Raw genomic sequence first — 21,789 nt, forward strand, 5'->3', positions numbered from 1 at the left:
TTGAATGACTTTCCCACAAGTTCGTTACCATATCAGTCTCGTTCTAGTCAATATTTCAAGCTTAGGTTCGCGTTTGGTATCGTTTTCTTAAGTCACGCAAGAAGGAAATGATGATGAAATCTGAGTCTTTATCTTATTTTGGCTAGTTCTTGCCTTTTACCGTAAATCAATTATACGGTTTGGAAAATATGAACTCCCAAACGTAAACCAACTCTACGGTTTGAAAAATTCATATTTCCAGACGGTAGGCGAAATTTTCAACCCAATTCTACGATTGGAGTTCTTACAATCCAAACCGTAGATTTATTTTACGGTTAGGAAGATAAAATTGTCAGGGAAAAATCAAACCCAGTTTTTCCCACCGTATGTACTTCGTTCTCAACCGTAAATGACCCTGAATTTGTCTATGGTTTGGAGTTCTCACCATATATTTAATTTACGGTTTGATTTTCCACCGTATATTGTATTTGCAGTTTAATTTTCATATTATAAATGCTTCTTATGGCTTGGTTTTCAAACCGTAATTATTACGATCATGATTATCATTCTTTTCATCATGGTTAACTTTTTTTTTTCTTTTTTGATTTTTGATTTTCAAACGGTAAGTATAACAATTCGTTAATCTAATTTTTAGCACTAATTAACCGAGGACATTCCAGCCATTAATAAAAATGATAGGATAAGTGATTTTGGAGATTACTATTTCATGACCCGATTTTTCTCATTTTGTGAGCTCTCAAAACTATTTGGTTGGAGCCCTAATAATAATAGGCTTCTTCTGATTATATGTAAATACTTGAAAGTTTATTTATCTGCAAAGACAAATTATGTTTAATTTGGAATAATAATTGAATGAAACTAACGTCAAATCCATAAATTAATGATGATTAGTGGTCACAGAACATATTTATGCAACCTTTATATTCTTTATTGTGTGAAACTCAACCTATTCGTGGAAGGAAGAAAATGCTATAAACAACGAAATTGTAAAAATATCTTTCTCAAATTCCATTTTAAATCTCTACACCTTGCTTAAAGTTTTTAACAACCATGAATTTGGTAATTTTCTATGTTTTTCTTACCTAATTACTTAACAAACCATGTGAGATTTAGTTTTTGTTTCTTAGAAACATGATTTCGAGGTGCCCACATCAAAATCTAAAGCATGTTAAGAGGAAAAAAAATCTATTAGTACAGGTGAGATTGATTCATATATATAAACATAATGAAGGAAATTAAATTTGAAAAAAAATAAAATTAAAAAAGAAATGGTGTAGGGTACAATACTACAATGTCAATGTTTAATATTCACGCGTCTTCTTTAATTGCAGTTTTGATTTTTGAAGGAGGGAGAATAAAGAGAGTACACCTTCATGGTTGCTGCCTTTTAAGTTCAATGGGACAAAATTCTCGACATCCCCCCCCACCAAAGAAGTTGAGAAGTTTATAGGCTGTATACAGAAGTAGTTAATATCGCATATCACATTTTTATGGTCCAGTATATGTCGGTTTTTATCGGCAATTCTTATACTAACTGCGGAGGCAGCCATATCAAATGTTTGCAATTTTTCCCACTTGCCTATTGGGATTACACTGCTAGCTCATAGTTTCCAAAGCCCATTTCAGAATTTTATTACAAGTCGCCCCACATAATAAACCCAAATTAAGTCTATTCAAGCTAAACAGAAGATCAAATTCAAGCTTCTTAAGTTTGTTCTCGAATTGTATTCAATTTTTACAATATATCGAGTGAAAATATCAATTCATTTTTAAGTTTTCCAACTTTTTTGCTATGATTTTTCTGTGTGCTCCTTTAAAAATAAAACAAATTTTACACATAATTTTGCTCACTCTTTTTTAAAATCCTGACTCTACCTCTGACTGTATTTCAATCTTTTGATGCAGAGATATTATCGATACTTATCATAAACTTAGACATTGTAATTGTGGTTTAGGTCTTGTCTCGGAACAAAATGATCCTTCATTTGCCCACACGACTCCAGAAGTGTTGCTCTTTCTACCTTAAATCCTGGTTCGTGTGCTCTCAAAGTCCCTCTAGATTGAAACACAACACTCACACATCATTTGCTGGCCCCACCACTCCTACTACTACTCACACCCTAAATTTTCCTCTCACCTAAAATACAAAAATCAAGCATCCAATATTTTACTCTTTCGATTTTCTCTTCTTCTCTCCAAAAAGAAAAAACAAAGTAAAACAAAACCAAAAACCATCATCACCAACAGTAATCTATTTGTAATGCTGCTTTAGTCTCTCTGTAATGTGATTTGGTGGTAGAACCCATTTGGTAGAAGAAGAAGAAGAAGTAACAGGTGTAAAGAGAGAGATAGAGAGAGAAAGAGACATTATTAGTAATGGTAGATTTTAACAGCAACATGGGTTTCTTGTTTTTTCTCAAGAAGATCTGAAGCCATTTACTCAGAGATGTTGCAGTTTTTTGTAAGAGAGATCTGGGTTCTGTCAGATTACAACTGCTTATTATTATTAGCATGAAGAAAAAACAACAACAACATACAACTGAACAAGAAGAAGTTGAAGAGCAAGCTATTTTTAGGGTTTCATTTCAAATACTAGTATTATTAGCTCATTTTTTCTTAAAATGACGACTAAGCGTGCTTATAAGCTACGTATCCTTTGGTGTTTAATTCATTTTTCTAGGGTTTCTTTCCTTGACATCTGTTTGGAGTTCAAATTTATTTTCTTTTTATTGTTTTGATATGAAAAGGGTATTCTTTCTATTGGGTTGATTCAAAATTGGAAAATGAGGGATTTTTATTTTTTATTTATTTTTGATTAGTTTTTGGTTCCTTGACTATTGATTGTTAATGGTGATTTTTAGAGGAATTTGTAGCTCATACATCAAATGTGAACTGTCTTAAGATTGGAAGGAAGACATCTAGGGTTCTTGTTACCGGAGGAGAAGATCACAAAGTTAATCTATGGGCAATTGGCAAGCCTAACGCCATTTTGGTAAGTTATTCCCCTATTCCAATTTTTATCCATTAGAACAGTATATAGCAAACTAATGAACTGTATATTAGGTCAGCTTTGTTGATGTTAGTGATTCATTTGTGTGCAATGTACGAACTAATATGAATATGTCCTATGTGTATCCGGATTACATTCTCTCAATCAGTGCTGTAAAACATGAGAAATAGAATTCGTCAAAATCATAGTTTAGCTAACAAGTGATATAATGCGTTTTGATGCATCACGCACTTACGATTTTGACATCTAAATGGAAGTGATTTATTGGAAACCAATATCATAAGAGTGACTTTTTCACATGTACTTCAAATTTATTGTCAACATAAAGGGCACCTAATATGTGAGGGGTTTGTTATGCAGAGCTTAGCTGGTCATACGAGTGCAATTGAGTCAGTAAGTTTCGATTCTTCTGAAGTGGTTGTGGCTGCGGGAGCAGCAAGTGGTACAATTAAACTGTGGGACTTGGAGGAGGCAAAGAGTATGTGTACAAATTATTAGCCTCTTTGCGTTTCTGATGCTGTGGCCCAACTTGTACTTGAATAATTCTGATATTATTCTGTATCAATGTATTCTTTTGTGTATGCAGTTGTTCGCACACTAACGGGGCACAGATCAAACTGCATTTCGGTAGACTTCCACCCGTTTGGGGAGTTCTTTGCTTCTGGTTCTTTGGATACAAATCTCAAAATATGGGATATAAGAAGGAAAGGATGTATTCACACGTACAAGGGCCATACACGTGGTGTGAATGCCATTAGATTTACCCCAGATGGACGTTGGGTTGTTTCTGGCGGAGAAGACAACACTGTCAAGGTTTGTAAATTTCTGCGTTTATGTATTACATTCACTATTTTATGTGGCCAGGATGGAACTATAGACATATATGATGCGACTTGTGTGTTGCTATTTGTGAGTTTGTTTCATATTTGTCTCATGGTTTTAGAAATCACCTACTGTTTTACAGCTGTGGGATCTGACTGCTGGAAAGCTATTGCACGAATTTAAGAATCACGAGGGCCAAATTCAGTGTATCGATTTTCATCCCCATGAGTTCCTACTAGCAACAGGTAAGGAATACATGTTCTTCGCTGCTTTATCCTCAAATTCATTTGCAGATCTGTCGTTCCATTAGTTCTAGGATCCTAGAACATATATTCTCTTTACAATGGTGTGGTTGTTTAAGAAACTTAGCTGTATGAGTAATACACGTCATTATTGTAGATTTCTTTTTGAGATCAATACGTTTAGGATCCCCGAAATCTAACCTTCAATTTCCTTTCTTTCAATTCTGCCATTGTTTCCTGATTGAATTGCTGAATCTCAAGTATTTCAGAGTTGCAACCAATGAAGTATGTGAGTCAAGTATTTAAAAGATCATGTAGTTCCCCCTCACTGTAGATATCTGTTTCCAGTATAAATTCATAATGGTTTCCTTTACATGCTGGTCCATAGTGCGCCAATTACTTCAACGAAATTTGTAGGCATTCTCCCAAATGTTCAGAACTCGTGTTGAATGTAGTCAATAGTCTATCTAGATAGCATCTGACTTGTCATACACATATGTTCCCATGAAATATTATGCTCATATTTCTATTAGGTGTATTTTGGCATGTGTTTCCTCTATTAGGATGTATAGTTACCCCGTGTTGGTCTCAGACATGGTTAGGGCGTGTTATAAGACAATTTCGGTCAGCATCATGGCAGTTGTTTCAGGGTGTGGCCCAGTACATAATATGAGAAAATGGTAGGTTGTCGTTTTCATCTATCACTCTTATCTAATCATCCATATAGCTTAGATCTTTCCACGCTGAAGTTACTAACAACAATTCCCGATTTTCTTAATTGTAAGTATTTCCATCAGATTAATCTAAGACTTAACCTGCTAACAATAATCAATGTGGAGCTCCTGGTAGAAAACCAGATGGATCTGACCGAGGTTTCCTAGTGGAAGAGTTAAAAGTGAGCGGAATAGTCGGGTTGCTTTTTACAGTTTCTTCAACTTATCAGGAGAGATCCCACAAACCTGTCACTTCCTGCAAATTTTAATAAATTGTGCTGGGAGGATGGATCCTGCTGCTGCATTTTTTTCTGCTAAAACACAAATGTTATAATTTTTGTTATTTTCAGTTTTTATTTTAGCTCCGTGGCATAGTCAAATGCATAAATATTTTTGTGTCTGCATTTTACAGGTTCGGCTGATAGGACTGTTAAGTTCTGGGACCTTGAAACTTTTGAGCTGATTGGTTCAGCTGGACCTGAGGTATCCTCAAACCCTGTGCTTCTGACCTTATATTGCATTAAAAAGCCCAAATTTTATAATGTGGAGGATTTTCTTTTGCAAACCCCCATTTTGTACAGTGCATATAAACACATTTTTTGTGATAATTTATTTCCTAGACCACGGGAGTGCGTTCTGTTACCTTTAATCCTGATGGAAGAACCTTGCTTTGCGGGTTGCATGAAAGTCTGAAGGTATAATCGATTTCTATTCTTGGAGTAGCGTTGAATTAAGATGTCACTCGTTTTTAGTCTCTGATATTGTTTTTGATACTGTACTAGGTTTTCTCTTGGGAACCAATAAGAACTCATGATGCTGTAGATGTAGGATGGTCCAAATTGTCAGACCTGAACATTCACGAGGGAAAACTTCTTGGATGCTCTTACAATCAAAGCTGTGTTGGAGTATGGGTTGTGGACATCTCGGTATCACTCGATCTACTCTTTATTTTTCTTATATCGATTGACCTATTATTATTCTGGCGTTGTTAAGTTAGATTCTGAATTCCGTATGATGAATGAAATGTAGTATCCTACTTCTTGTAATGCAGCGGATAGAGCCATATTCAATTCCTACTGCTACCCGATCAAACGGTCTTCAAGAATCTAAATCAACTCCAAGTGGGAATTTGTCTGTCCTAGCAGATAACAGTTTGAAGTCAAGCATGGGGAGGCTGTCAGTTTCACAAAATGTAGATCCCGTAGTCAAGGAGACTAAAACTTCGGGGAGGCTGTCAGTGTCACAAGCTTCAGAAACTGTTGTAAAGGAGATAAAACCTCTGACAAGTATGCCCTCTCTCTCAAATTAAAGATGTCATATTTCCAGAATCTGGTGTATATGTCCTTATTGTTGATTCACCTTACTGATTATAGCCACAGGAAGTGTCCCTAGTACTCCTCAGAGAGTTATACCAAGTATGGGTGCCAAATTAGGGAATACTGCAGCCATTATGAAGAGGAGTTCTGCAAAAGCCCAGTCATCACCCAGTATTCAGATCTTCGTTCCCAGGAATAGCACAAGACCAGAGCCGCCAGCTGATGTCAAAAAAGAAAATAGTGCTTCTGGAAGATCAACTCCATTTTCCATGCATTCAAAAGCAGCTGATTTTCAAAAGATGTCAAATAGTAGAGAAGAATCTGAGAGATCAAATTCTTCTGTAGAATCCGGAACTGGGGGTTATAAAAGCACTGGACTGAGTGAAGCTAGTGACCAGAATTTTACTTCTGCAAATGATGGCATGAATCCGGCAAACTCTGTGATTGAAAGAAATGTGATGGATGTCAGATGTGTTGGGCCAGGGAAGCACAGAATGAATTCCTCTATGGAGCCTCCTCCCAGCTATAAAGGTGAGAAAAAGCATGGTTAGTAGATACAATCTCAGATAGAAGCATACAAGCAAATATTAATGTGTGTGGCTTGTTTGATAAATTTCATTCATTAACTTCGAACTACATGCGTCTAAAGTACCTTTTACTGAAACCAATGTAGTTGTATGTAAACCTAGAGCAATCACATGATGAACCAAGAAAGTCTCTTCACTTGTAAGCAACAACTATTCAGTACACTACTGTTCTTCTACTGTTTGCCAGTTCTATCTGTAGTTACTGATTCTCTTTTTTTATAGATCTAACTAAGAACAAGAAGAGTCGTCTTTTTAAAGATTATTGACTGTAATAGTACAATATTAACTACTTGGTAGGAGATTTAGTAGATGATTTTGCATTTCCTTGTTGATTCTATCTTGCACTTAAGCTCCTGACATTAGATTACCGTATCTGCTACCTATCTTCATTTATAAGTTCCCAGTTTGTTTATTTAACAAGGACTAACATTATGTTATCATCTAGATTCAAAAATAAAAGCTCTCGATCTTCTTTCGCGGGCCATTCTAGCTTTCATTTCTGAGGTTGAAATTTTATTTAGTAAAACTAGATGATAGAAATAAATAATAAGCTGAGTTTGACTTATACCTTGTAAAGTGGTATCTGTTAGTTGGATTTCAATTATTCTGTTGTACCTGATTATGTGTTTATTGTTCATCACAGATGATGATCGATTACTCAAAACAAACAGAGATATATCTGTAGAAGTTTCAAAAGCAGGTATTTCTTTTTCTTTCCTTTTTGTCGTCCGTATTATCAGGACAGCTCTAAGAATCTAACTAATGCTTGTTCTGAAAATTAATACAGGAAGAACGCGTTCACTTGTTTCCAACTGGGAAAAGAGAGAAACATCTCCTAGTTATGAAGGACCTACATCCAGTAATTCATCCGAGACAACATCTGCCACAACCACACTCTCTCTTAATCAGGTATTTTTTTTCTTCGTTCGAGTGTGGGGTGTTAATTTTTTTTTCCTGTAGTTTTGCATTATGTGTTTTATCAATATGGGAATGATGACTCGTGTTCTAATTTCATCTGCGGTATTTAATGAACAGAGAGCGCGTGCTCCATCTGTTGAAAAAGAAACTGTTTTGGCTAGTGATGAGGATGTCATTTCAGATCTAACGGAACAACACAATGAATTCCTAGGCTCGATGCAATCTCGCTTAACCAAATTACAGGTATTTCAAGATGTAAAAAGCTGCTAACTTGTATTATTGCTATGAGGCAGATTCATATAACTGGCATATTGAGATAGTACCTTGGTTATTTATTGTTTTCATAAAAGAAGCCAGCTCTTGATATCGTATTCTTTAAGGTATTGCCTCAGAGTGTGAAGTTTTATCGTGCTATTTGCTTCATCAGTACCTTAAATGTTCCACTTTAGACAAATGCATAGTTGTGGACATTATTCATAAAGGTTTAGATATGATTTAAGGATTCTGCTTTGTCTGTAAGTATGGAACGCATATTGATCTGTTGAGTATGAATATGATTTAAGGATTCTGCTTTGTCAGTAAGTATGAAACACATATTGAAGCATTGAGTATGTATAGGAGCAGGAATTCCATAAGCCGAGTAAGTAGGTATTCAGTTGGATGATATTAGCCATCTACTGTTTTCCCCTATGTTTTTCTATCTCTAATAATATTGTGTCTTAACATGTCAAAGTCGAGCTGTAATAGCTATACCCTGAAGATACTAAGAATTATCAGAAGTGAATAAAATGATCTTGATCTTAGAAAGATGGTGGCTTACTATTTGATGACTTCTTATTGGCGACTCTGTGTAACTACTAACTATTGTATATGGTGGTTGCAGGTAATCCGCAGATACTTAGAGAGGAAAGATGTTAAGGCGGCCATTAGTGCAATGGAGAAGATGGCTGATCATGCGGTAATTCACTAATAGATGGTGGATAATAGCTACATTGATTTTAAGAATTCACTTGTAATTCATACTTAATATTTTTCTCATTTCTTTTGCTTGGTCGCAGATTGTTGCTGATGTTATCGGAGTTTTGGCACAAAAGCCTGATATCATCACGCTGGATCTTTGTGCTTGTCTACTTCCACTCTTAGCAAGCCTTCTAGAAAGCAAGATGGATGGGTACACACCTTTCAGTTTATTTTCACTGTTTGCCTATATTTATTCAGGAAAAAGTGTTTTAGTTTTCTGTTTTCTATGTATTGAGGTGTTTATTGCATCATAGGTCGAGATTTCTGTATTTAATGATTTTTACAAATTCAGGCATTTAAGCATTTCCCTGGAAATGGTGATAAAGTTGATCAGAGTCTACGGCCATGTGATCCATTCCACATTATCAGCGTCTTCATCTGTCGGTGTAGATCTTCAACAAGAACAAAGGTGCGCCAAGTTGTTGCCTTATCTAATATAAAGATAGATTAGAATTACTCTCAAAAGTCACCAGAAAACACGAATGAATAGGTCCAAACACGTTTTGGTGCTTTGTTGTTTTATTTATGTAGGTTGGAGCGCTGCAATCTTATATTTATCGAGCTAGAAAAAATCAAGCGTTGCCTTCCTTCCCTTACCAGGTCAGATATATGTGGGTTTTTATTATGGCTATTTGTGCTGAAGTTGTCAGTAGTATTCTCACGTTTAGGACTTTATTACTGCAGAAAAGGAGGATCAGTGGCAAAATCTGCGCAGGAGCTAAGTCTAGCTCTTCAAGAGATTTTATGAATTAACACGTCGAGTACTACTAATGTACATAGTGGAGATTTGTACTAAATTAGTTATTAGCCCGATTCATTTTTAGTAGAGGAGGTTTGTACTTTTATTCTTTTTTGAAATGTGAGGTTGTATTAAAAAAAAATTGTACCAAGAAGAACTAAACCACCAATGCAGTGGAGAAAGCTCTTCAGATATTACATATTTACCAGAAAAAAGAAAGGCAAAAAAAGCAATGGAAGAAAAGTAAAAGAGAAGGAAACCCAACAAACATCTTATGGTGGTTTGCAAACAAAGAATGAGTCCCAATTATGAAAAACATTGCCCAAGCAAAGATCAAAATCTTAATACTGACAGCCAATGAATGGTGATTTTGAAACTTGTTATTGAAAGCTCTATTATTTCTTTCTTCCAAATGAGCCACAGATGCTGGCAGCTAAATAAGTGTAGACAAATCACATCAGTCCGGCCGTCATGAATTACCGGGTCCGTTGCATGAATCAAAATAAACATCGTGTGCTGACTAAGTTGCTTTTAGCCACCGATATGGTAAGTCTATAAATTAAAAACTCTAATCAAAGACGGATGTTAAGCATTATCTATCCGAGACGCGATGATATCTGACGCACTTTATCTTATCCTGTGATTTTACGCACTTTTTCTGTTCCAAGCACCGTTCTCTGAAAATAACAGCACTTGAAACAGTTTCAGCATTCATCGTCTCTTTAACTAAAAAATCTGTGGATAGATTTATGTCCGTTTTCAGTAGATCTAGTTTTCGGACTATTTTCAAGTTTTTACCTTTGAAAATCAAAATCTCTGGATAGATCTATATCCTTTTTAGGTGGATCTGCGTTCTTTAAATATTTTCAAATTTTTATCTTTGAAAATCAAAATTCGTGGATAGATCTACTCTCATCATTGAAGGATTTTCGTTTTCAAACCATTATCTTTAAAAACTCAAGGACCCTGTAGCAAGCTTTCGATCATCGGATCAAGTCTTCCCCTCAGATTTGTTTCCTCAAGTTTTGTCAAGAACCCGTTTTTAAACCATCTATCGATAGTTTTGAAAGGATCTTCGTCGAGCACATCTCCTGCGAGGGATCGTATTTAGAGTCATATCCCTTTATTGCCAATTTATAAAATGGACCTGGGGTATTTAAGAGATCCGATACCTCTGAAGAGGGGAATAATAGCCGGGTTATCTCTTCTTACTTTCAGCGTCAAGATTATTTTTGTCAGAATTAACTCTGCTAACGAAGCCTCTATGGATCCTTTTTCTTCGTCTACTTTTCATTTTGTGTAGAAGATCTCAGAAATGGAGAAAAACAAAGATGAGGGGAAAAGCGAAAGTCTCATCAAAAGAAACACCGAGGACTACACCGGTTATGACCAGAAGCAAGCAGAAGGGAGAAAAGCTTAAAGCAGCGGACAAGAAACAAGATGGAGCTGAAAGCACGATGCCTTTGGATGCCAGCGCGATAGCAGCGGAAGCATTGAAGGCCGCTGCTGCCAAAGCCGGAGCCTCTAAAACCGAAGCATCCAGAGTAGGAGCCTCCAAAGTAACAGCATCCACCCGGCCAAATGAATAGCGTGAAGGGATGGCAGAGTCAGTGATACAACAACCTATCTACGGGATGCCGCTCACCAACGAACAGAATTTACCACTTCAAGTTGGTCAACCGCTCCTAATAGCAAATCAGCCCACGCAGCAACCGGCGGAGTTCCAAACCCCACAGATTGATCCACCGGTCCCATTGATACAGATTGTTGACGAAGACCATACTGTAGATGCTGGTGGACAAATGCAGGTAGGAACGCCAAATCAAGGATCAAATCACTCTGTTCAGATGATGGCAGAGCTCGAAGAATTAAGAAAGAACTAGAGGGTATACACATATGCGGTGGCCCTGCTGGCGCAGAAAAACCAGCAACTTAAAGATAGGATCGCTCACATCGCAGAGGTGGAAAATCAACACGACGAAGCTAACTCTATGGCACCGCTACTGAATCAAGACCGAAGAATGGTGGTTGCTAATGTGGACAATCCGGAGCCACTAAATGATGAGTGCCAAATAATGTATATATTTATCCCTTTTTGTTGGCATTTTAACTCATCTTTTGTGCAGTAATTCTACATTTTATCCCATATTCTGTATTTTCATTGTTTTCAAGAATAAATATTTTTCTTACTTAATTTTGCATTTTTAGGTAATAAATAAAGATTGGATGAGTTGCGGAGCAAAAAGAGCAGAAAAGTAGTGAAAAGCCAGGAGGAATTACGCAAGGAATCCGCGAAGAGTGATGTGCGGAAGACCAAAAAAAAGGATAGAAATGGGCTTGAAGAAGAAAGTTTTTCTTAAAGAAGAAGTGGGCTCAAGGTTTTCCAAGCCCAAACTCATTTCCCAAACCCATATTCTATACCCAAAAGCCTAAAACCCAAATCCATACCCGCTTGCGTCTTCAGCCGTCAGATCAGTTCTCAGAAGCATCCGACGGTCGCTCCCTTGCTGTGCATCGAAGTTTGATATCTCCGCCTTACACTACAGTACCTAACTCCATCAAGTACCGTTCGTTTCGTTGTATCTCTTCATCTGACGGTCGCTCATCGCCTGCCTCCGCATCGCCGTCAGATCCACCTACCATCTTCCCATCCATCGGCCCAGCTTCGCGAAACATCAAAATCCTCTACACCTGCTCAATACCCTAGTACCTAATACCTATACCCATCGCCAAACACACCCTTCCTCAAACCCCATCGACACCATCTTCCCCCCCCCCTCTGCAACAGTACCACCATCTTCTCCCCAAATCACTCCACCATCTTCTCCCCAAATCACTCTACCACCACCACACCTAAACCCATCATCACTATCACGTTTTACCTCTTTTTCATCAACTAATCTCCTCAATTTCTCATCTCTCATCACTGAAACCCTAGGTGAGAAATTGAAGATATAAGTTGATGTTAGAGCAGCAATTGGAGCAGGAGATGACCCAGGAGAAGCAGAAGAAGAGTGGGTCGACGAGATGGAGTGAGTATCTCATCAAAATTAGGTAAACCAAATTTACCTAATTTTCTGTTTTTGGGGAAAAGGGGCTGTGAACCCTAAACTGATAATTGGGGGGTATAAATTGGTATTATGTGGTGTGTGTGAAACACACTGTGTATATCTCTGGACTAGCCAGTAGAGAACTAGAACAATTTTAATTTTGCAATCCCAATTTCTGATTTTTGCATCACAGTTGACAGTTAATTTTGCATGTTGTTTTTAGAATTTTATCTTGAATGTTTATGATTATATCTTGACACTGTGCATCTTGAATGTTTGTTTTTAGAATTTTATGTTGATGAAAATTTAATTCCAGCTCCACTATCAGTTAACAGTTGAATTGCAAGTGTGTTAAATTATCTTGAATGTTAAATGTGTATGAATCATCTTTCTTAATGAATGTATGTTGCTATACCATGTTTAGCATGAGCTAAACAACATCAGGCCAAGGCTCAGCTGAAGCCTTGTGCACTGTCAAGTGACTAGAAGCTAGGATAGATACTTCCATGCACTGTTTTGCTTGAGCAAATGGGAGATACCAATGCTCATAGTGCCTGTGATTGGCTGTTCTGTCAAAAGACAGCCAATGCTAGGGGCAAACTATTGAGCAATTTAGTATTCTTCCATTTCTAGATGTATGCATAGGATCAAACTCAACCTAGAAACATGTTATTTGATTAGGCCACAAGGTGGATTCTAAGCTTTGGCTTAGCCACAAATCCTTTGCAAACACTTATAATTTTCAGTTTACTTCCCTTGCTGTTTTACTTGTCTGTTTTTCTTGCTTTTTGAAGTTGCTGTGCACTGAAAATAGTGCACAAAATCCCCCTGCCCTTGGCTCTCAGCCTTGGTTCCTTGTTTTCCGCCTTAGTGTCTTGTGCTCTGTCTCCATTGCTAGCTTAGGAAACTCTCTAGTTTTCTCCCACTCCCTGTGGACTTTCCCCTGCTTACCTTCTATATCATAACTTGGCCTTGTATACTTGCAAGCTTTTGTGTGTCTTTGCCCTTCACACCACTAAACCAAAGAGAGTAAGAGGAAATCGAAGGCCCGATCCAGATTATAATCCAGAGGACTCATACTACTTCGATAGTGACACTCCAAGGCTAAGACGAGCCACCATTCATGAGGAGCACCAACGTGCAATGGAGAATCTTCGTGCTGAAATGATGGTGGAAATCAGGCAACTAAAAGCTAAGCAGGGGGGCGGAAGGCTCGAGCAAGTGATGAAGGAAGCAAACACTACCCTATTAACCCAGCGCTTAGCCAAGGCTCTCATTCCCCAGAACTGTCCTGCAGCCTTCGAGTGTTACGATGGATCCAGCGATCCCGTGGCCCATCTTCTGTACTACAATCGAATCTTGGTACGGTGGGATTATGACGATGCCATACTTTGCAGATATTTTCCTTCAAGATTAAAGGGATCTCCGTTGTCTTGGTTCGAAAACTTTCCACCGGACTCCATTGATTCCTATGACCAACTCACTGAAAAGTTCTTGGCAACTTACATGTATAACAAGGTCGTCAACACCGGAATGGATAAACTCTTCTCACTGGCAATCAAATATAAGGAGACTATCAGGGAATACACTGATAGATGGCACAAGATCTGTCAAGCCATATGGAATGTAGATCCGGTAGTTAGAATCAACTTCTACAAGTGGAGTTTGGACAGGATGAGCACACTGTTTGTCGAAATTCATGGTACCATCCCTGCCACCGAGGGAGATCTTCGCGTGATCATAGAAAAACACGCCAGGTTGGAGGAGATTCAGCGAGAAAATCCCAGAGCCCAGGCTCAAAGGCCCCAGCGGACCAACACAGTGAACAAGCGGATCCAAGAGGGGCGGTTCGGATGAACGATCTGGCGAAGATAGGAGAGAACGAAGAGATGATCGTCGAATGATGATCGGAAATTCGAAGACCAGGTTTACACAAAATTGAACACCAGCTATGCGCGCATCCTAAGGGAGATCAAGGGTCGGGAAAACCTTGATTGCCATGGTCCAAAGAAAAGAAGCCTCCGAGGTCGGAGAAGTCAAAAGAGTACTGTGAATATCAATGTTTCAACGGCCACCAGACCGAGAAGTGAAAGAATCTCAAGATAATGATTCAAAAACTGATTGATGCAGGAGATCTTAAGCAGTACGTACAGAAGGCTGGCACCGATGATAAGGCCAAGCGAAGCAAGCAAGTTCAACTACCTGAAGAAAACCGAACCGTTAACACCATCTCATGTTCCGAGGCCGCAGGGCCATCTCTAACGGCGCAAATAGGGAAGAGATTGAGAAAGCAATTCGAGGACTATTGTGAGATGTAAAAAATCGATGGGGTGGAAGTAGATGAACACGAGCATTGGATGGATGCACCTATGATCTTTGGCGCTGGGGACATCGAAGAAGATATGGAGGATCACAACAATCCCCTGGTTCTCACGCTGCCAGCAACGGATGCAATATCGGGAAGATCCTCATCGACGGAGGAAGCTCAGTCAACGTTCTGTTATACGACACATTCAAGTGAATGGAGCTTAATGACGAGAAACTGATGTCTTCGTACTATACTATCTACGGGTTCAACGGAGCAACAACAAAGCCACTAAGAGACATCGTTTTACAAGTGAATGCAGGACCGATGAAGGTTGACACTCGATTCAGTGTAGTATATGCACCTTCGCCCTATAACACCATTATTGGCCACCGATGGGCACACAAGCTCAAAGGAGTGGAGGCAACCTATCACCAGTACCTCAGGTTTCCAACTCCCGAAGGGGTAATGGAAATAAAAGGAGATCAGGTTACCGCACGAGAGTGTCAGGCTTTACAAAATCAACTTAATAACGAACAAGATGAGCAGCGAAAATCCCGAAGAGCTCGAAACAAAGAAGCTGCGAAAGAGAAAGAAATTGACGCTTATCTGGAAGAAATCTCTGGAAGAAGCCTCGCAAAGGAGAATATAGTTGGAAACGCTGAGGCAAGCACTTCAACTACAAAGGAGTCCGAAGAGCCTACCAAATAGCAATTAAAGAATGTTCCTCTCCTTGGGGAACCAAAACCCACGTTCACCTCCGTAGAACCTGTGAAAGAAATCAACATAGGTACCGAAGAGGACCCGAAGATGATCAAGATAGGAACTGTAATGGATAAAGAAAGAGAGGTATCACTAATCAAGCTACTCAAGGAGTACGCAGATATCTTTGCGTGGAAGTTAGGAGATATGACAGGGATTGATCTAAAGATAATCCAGCACGAACTTCGTATAGACCCAGGAACACCACCCTTCAGGAAGAAAGTGCGGAAGGTGGCACCAGAGTATCATAAAGCGATCGAAAAGGAACTCCGCAAACTGTTAGAAGCGGGATTCATCAAGGAAGTCAAATATCTGACGTGGATCTCGAACATGGTCGTCGTGCCAAAAAAGAATGGAGGAGTAGGAATATGCATCGACTTCATCAACCTCAACAAAGCGTGCCCAAAGGAAAGTTATCCACTTCCAAGCATCGATCAATTAGTTGAAGCATTCGAAGGGTATGAAGAACTATCATTCATGGACGGATACTCTGGTTACAACCAAGTAGCTTTGGCAGAAGAAGATCAACAACATACAACATTCTACACCCCGCACGGCCTCTACTGTTACACAAGGATGCCCTTCGGACTTCGAAATGCAGGGGAAACATACCAGCGGATGGTTGATGCTATCTTCAAACCATGTATTGGGAATACTTTAGAAGTCTATGTAGATGATATGCTCGTCAAAAGCAAGTTGCGCAAGGATCACCATCAAGATATGAAGGACATCTTCGAGGCAATGGGGAAACACCACATGAAAGTGAACCCAGGAAAATGCACATTCGGTGTCACCTCAGGAAAATTCCTTGGGTATCTAGTGACGAAGAGGGGTATCGAAGTAGATCCCGCAAAGATCCAGGCAATCGTAGGAATGCCATCCCCGAAGAACCTCAAAGAAGTTCAGAAGCTCAACGTATCCTTAGAAGCTCTAGGTAGATTCATCGCTAGGTCATCGGACAAATGCAAACATTTCTTCCACATCCTCAAAAAAGGTAGTAAGTTCGAATGGACTGTTGAGTGCGAAGAAGCTTTCCAAAAGATCAAGGAATATCTAGCCACGATCCCGATCCTGCAAAAACCTGACCCCGATGAGGTACTGGCGCTTTACATAGCAGCAACAGAAGATGCCATCTGCGCGGTACTGGTCAAAATAAACACGAAGATAGAGCAACCCATTTACTACGTCAGCAAAACTCCCAACGCAGCAGAGAGAAATTACACGAAAATCGAACATCTCATCTTGGATTTGGTGTGGGCCACCCAAATAACTAAGGACCTACTTCCTGACTCACTATATCTGCGTCCCATGCAAAGCACCATTGGAGGCAGTCCTCAAAAGCGCAACGAAAGTAGGAAGAATAGAAAAGTGGAACACCCATCTCGACCAATTCAACATCATCCATGAAGTCCAACACTCCCAAAAGTCACAAATCTTGGCGGATTTCCTAGTGTACTTACCCCCGGACAAAGATCCAGTTGATATTCTCGAACCTGTAAACCCAAGACGATGGGAGGTTTTCGTTGATGGATCGAAGAATAGGGAAGGTGCCGGTATAGGCATTGTAATCACCAGCCCCACTGGGGCAGGATCGTGCACGCATTCATGATGGAATTCAAGGGGCACACCAATAACATCGTTGAATACGAAGCTGTTGTACATGCTCTTCATTTGATAATAGAAATGGGTATAACCGATGTGCGCCTAACAAGCGATTCGCAATTGGTCATATGATAAATAGGGTTAGAATACAATGTTTATGATGAGACCCTGTTAGCATACATGGCTCTGGTCCAGACTCTGGCATCCCAAATACCAAACATTAGGTTCCGACACTTATGCAGAAAGAAACTTAGACACGCCGATGCCTTAGCCTATGTATCGTCCATGTTAAAGAACGAAGACGTCAAGGCAATCAAAATAACTAGAGTATACAAACCCTCGGTCATTTTCCAGGAATTTTGTGCTGCAAATTGAGAAGACAATGTAGGGGAAGGTATCGCTGACGATGATGTAAGGGAAGACATCACCGATGACTTTCAGGAGGATGATATCATAATGAGAGCTAACGAAGAAGAAGACTTCAGTAATGAAGAAGATTGGAGATCTGAAATTCATCTCTTTCTCAAAGAAGGAACGTTGCCTACGGACCTAAAGCAGGCTCGAAAAATACAATCAAAAGCAGGGAGGTACGACCTAAGAGATGAAATTTTGTACAAAAAATCCTTCCTCGGACCTTTGTTACGCTTCTTATCAAGAGAAGAAGGGCATCGGGTTTTGAAGGACATACACTATGGGGACGCAGGTAACCATAGTGGGATGAGATCCCTGGCAGACAAGGCAAAAACTCAGGGGTAATACTGGCCAACGATGATACGAGATGCAGTGAGACTGTCATGAAGATGCGAAGAATGCCAGCGCTTTGACAAAAGGATCCACGCACCTGCAACAAAGCTGAACTCTGTGGATAATCCTTGGCCTTTCTCAAAATGGGGCATAGATATCGTGGGTCCCCTGATCGAAGGATCAGGAAAAAGGCGATTCTTGATAGTAGCCACATATTATTTTAGTAAATGGGTAGAATCTAAGGCCTTGGAAAGGATCCGTGACTCGGATGTCTTCACATTCATCTTCCAAAACATTATTTGCAGGTTTGGCATCGTAGCTGAGATTGTCTCCAACAATGGCAAGCATTTAGAAGGGAAAAACATCGACATGCTTTTCGATACCTTCAAAATCAGAAAGAACAAGTCAACACCCATATATCCTCAAAGAAATGGCCAAGCAGAAGCCACGAACAAGTCCCTTGCTCTCATTCTCAAAAAGAAGCTAGAAGAGCATAAGGGACGATGGTGTGAGCAATTACACAACGTGTTATGGGAATACCGAATAACATGAAGATCAGCCACAGGAGAATCACCGTTCCTACTCACCTATGGAGCCGAAGCCGTCATCCCTACAGAAATCATCATGACAACTACGAAGACCGAAGTATGGGAAAAGAACCTCACAGCGGATATGATGCTGGAAAGGATTGATGATCTCGAAGAAAGAAGGGAGACGACACTGCAGAAGATGGAGAATTATCAACGAAGACTGGCAAGGGAATACAATAAAAGGGTTAAGCTTAAAAACTTTGTAAAAGGACAATATGTGCTAAGAACCATACCCCAATACCAGCGAGAGAAGAAGTGGGGTAAGCTAGCACCAACATGGGGAGGACCTTTTTTTATACACGATATCGCAGGAAATGGATCTTATTACCTGCGTAACTGTTTGAGGGTGAAAACGATTTCTGCTGATTTCGGTAATTTCGGGTGTGTGGGTGAGAAACGAGTTTAAACCCTAAACAATGTACTGCAAGGGAGTACTTTAGATTCGAGAGATCAATCTGTAACAATCCGACCTAAACCAAGAAATGGTCGTTCCAGACTTGCTTCGGTCAAAAAGTGAAGGAGGATGGGTTGGTTTTGGGGAGGGAAGCGAAGAAAGTGTTGAGACCAGGTTGATTCTGGAAGAGTAGTTGTTTCACGACTTGTATCAGAAAATGGGAAGCTCACAAATGGAAAGCTAGCGAATGTTTCTGAGTGTTGTATTGCTCCCGACTGAACTTGTTGTTCGCTGGAAATAGGTAAGACCTTTTATACAAGTCGCAGTGAAACGTACTCTGGTCTCATTAAGAAATGATAAATAGGTGAGTAAATGGGAGGAGGTGATGACCGGTCACGCTTGGAAGGAATTGATGTTCCATAAAAGAAAGCGTTTCACCATTACTTCCCATGTTTACTAACCGCCTCATTCTTATTACACTTTCTTATAACGGGCGTAGTGTACGCCGCATGCTGTAAACCGCCAAAGAAATACCCAAAGAGAATCCCCCAGTTTGTGACATGTGTTGGATGTCTCGAGTGTTTTCTTGGAAAATATGCAACATGTTGTTGTTGTTCGGAAAGTTGAGCTTGGACTAGCCGGCTCGGTGGCGACCTTCGACGGTCGAGATTTTGAATCTAGAGAAGAAGGGTAGCCGTCGATTATCGCAACCCTTTGCTTGGTATCCCGTGACATGAAAGTATGATAAGTTTAGATTTAATATGATCTAGTTTAGGCGCGACCAAAAGTTAGAGTTTTGGCTTTGCTAGGCGCGACTAAGCTGGGGCCAAAATTCGCCATGCGTTGGCTGGTAGCCTTGGACGGCTAAGATTTGCATTTAAGGTAGAAGGGGGACCGTTGATTGTCGCACGCCTTCGTTTTGGTAGTCGCATAGGGAAGGCCATCATGGTGTGGCAATGTGATTGGCTTGGCATGGTGGGGCCAAGGGTTTGGCATGCCATTGGCGCATGGTGCAGCTAGCATGGTTGGGGCGCGGCATGCCTTGGCGCGGTTTGGGAGTGGACAAACTAGGTTTTTGGGGCCAAAGGTTCCCATGCGTTGTTTGGCAACCTTGGAAGGCTAAGATTTGCATCTAAGATAAAAGGGGGACGGTTGATTGTCGTACGCCTTCGTTTTGGTAGCTGCATAGGGAAGGCCAACATGGTGCGGCAAGGTGAATGGCGCGGACGGTCTTGGCATGTGGCGCGGGTGGCTTGGCATGGCGGGGCCAAGGCCATGGCCCGGTCTTTTAGCGTTTTGGGGCCAAGGCAAGGTGGCGTGGATGGCTTGGCATGGCGGGGCCAAAGCCATAGCGCGGTCGTGGGGCCAAGGAAAGGTGGCGCAGATGGCTTGGTATGGTGGGGCCAAGGCCATGGCGCGTACGTTTGGGCACGGTGGGGCCAAGTGTTTGGGCGTGACCAAACTAGGGTTTGGTGTTGGGACAAAGGTTACCATGCGTTGGCTGGCGACCTCGGATGGCTAGGATTTGTTCCTGGGATGAAAAGATGACGTAGATGGCCGCATGCCTTCGATTGGCGCAAGGTAGTTGGCGCGGAAAGGTGATTGGCGCGGCATGCCTTGGCGTGGTTTGGGTGTGGCCAAACTAGGGTTTGGGCCAAAGGTTGCCATGTGTTGGCTGGCTACCTTGGACTGCTAGGATTTGCTCCCAGGATTGAAAGATGGCCCGTTGATTGTTGCAAGCCTTTATTTTAGCAGCCGTGAAGGGATGGCCAGCATGGCATGGATTAGGCGCAGCATGCTGATTGATTCAATAAATGTGCAAATGGTCAATAAATGCGCTAGAGGTCATGGTGACGTCATGCCATATGCACAGTTTTACGAGTTTAACCCTAAGCTAAAAACCACCATCAACAATAACCTAAAAGGAGAAGTCCTCAGACACCCATGGAATGCAAAATATCTCAAGCCATACCATCCATGAAAAGCAACGCAGCTCTGCATCTGCGTGAAGAACACCAGAACAAGAAGACGGCGCATCCGCTGAGCATGTTTCTATCTCTGGATGAGGAATAACAGACCTCAACTTATCAATCAAACAAGCTTTTCGTAAAATTTCTATTGGGGAAAGTAACCACCTACAGTCTCTCAAGGCTCCCCTACCTGCGTCTATAACTACAGGGTCATGGGGAAGGCTTCCAGTAGAGAGAGATACACAACTAACTAAGGAGGCAACATATCGGCGGAATGAATGCACGTAAATATGACGCATTACACACCGGGAACGCTGCGTCAATACAACAAGATATTGGGGAAAGTAGATATCTACAATCTCTCAGGATTCCCCTATCAGCGTCTATGAGTGTAAGACCATGGGGAAGGCTTCCAGCAGAAAGAGATAACCAATTGCAAGGCAGCGGGTCAACGGAATGGGTGCATGTAAAAATATTTCAATAAAGCACCACATATCCTAGAACGCTGCATCGACCCCCACCGTCTGGGAATCCTCTGGCCAAGGATTAGCCACTGGGGTGACAGGTCAAGACGATTACGAAGGTACATACCTTCGTCATCGCGCTCAAACACTTCATCTTTTGTAACTCATTAATTCGTTACCTCTTAAATTCGATTAACTCAGTAATTAAACAATAGCTGAACTAATAATGCAGGTAAAATAAAGGGTGTACATATCCAAATAAACGATGATCCATTCCATAAAAGTTGACTACAAGTTCGGAAAAATAAACAAAAAATGAAAAATACATCAAAAAATGGCCCGAAGTCATGTAATCAACAAAGATCAACTTTCTATAACAAGCAGAGGAATCTACTTGGATGACTCAGCTTGATCAACTGGGATTTTCTTCTACGACGAAGGCACGCTCCCACCCGAAGAAGGACCTGAAGAGTAAGTTAAGGGCTTAGGCATAGGACGACGAGGGTAATTCTTGACGATGCCATGCTCTTTCTTAAGGTCG

At 40.5% G+C, this 21,789-nt stretch overlaps 1 protein-coding gene across 1 annotated transcript; it reads left to right on the forward strand.

Moving 5' to 3' along the window:
* The first annotated feature begins 2,157 nt into the window (after positions 1–2,157).
* Positions 2,158–9,660, forward strand: LOC113299667 (katanin p80 WD40 repeat-containing subunit B1 homolog). The gene is made up of 18 exons (XM_026548740.1): positions 2,158–2,649; positions 2,862–2,992; positions 3,371–3,488; positions 3,597–3,823; positions 3,975–4,077; positions 5,200–5,270; positions 5,408–5,482; positions 5,570–5,713; positions 5,839–6,073; positions 6,161–6,634; positions 7,334–7,390; positions 7,478–7,599; positions 7,726–7,851; positions 8,492–8,566; positions 8,667–8,779; positions 8,921–9,037; positions 9,160–9,228; positions 9,313–9,660. Exons 1-18 carry the CDS (start codon positions 2,622–2,624, stop codon positions 9,374–9,376), a joined length of 2,349 nt encoding a protein of 782 aa, XP_026404525.1. The 5' UTR covers positions 2,158–2,621; the 3' UTR covers positions 9,377–9,660.
* The last annotated feature ends 12,129 nt before the right edge of the window (positions 9,661–21,789 follow it).

Source organism: Papaver somniferum, chromosome 7 (genome assembly GCF_003573695.1).
Source record: "Papaver somniferum cultivar HN1 chromosome 7, ASM357369v1, whole genome shotgun sequence".
Taxonomy (NCBI): Eukaryota; Viridiplantae; Streptophyta; class Magnoliopsida; order Ranunculales; family Papaveraceae; genus Papaver; species Papaver somniferum.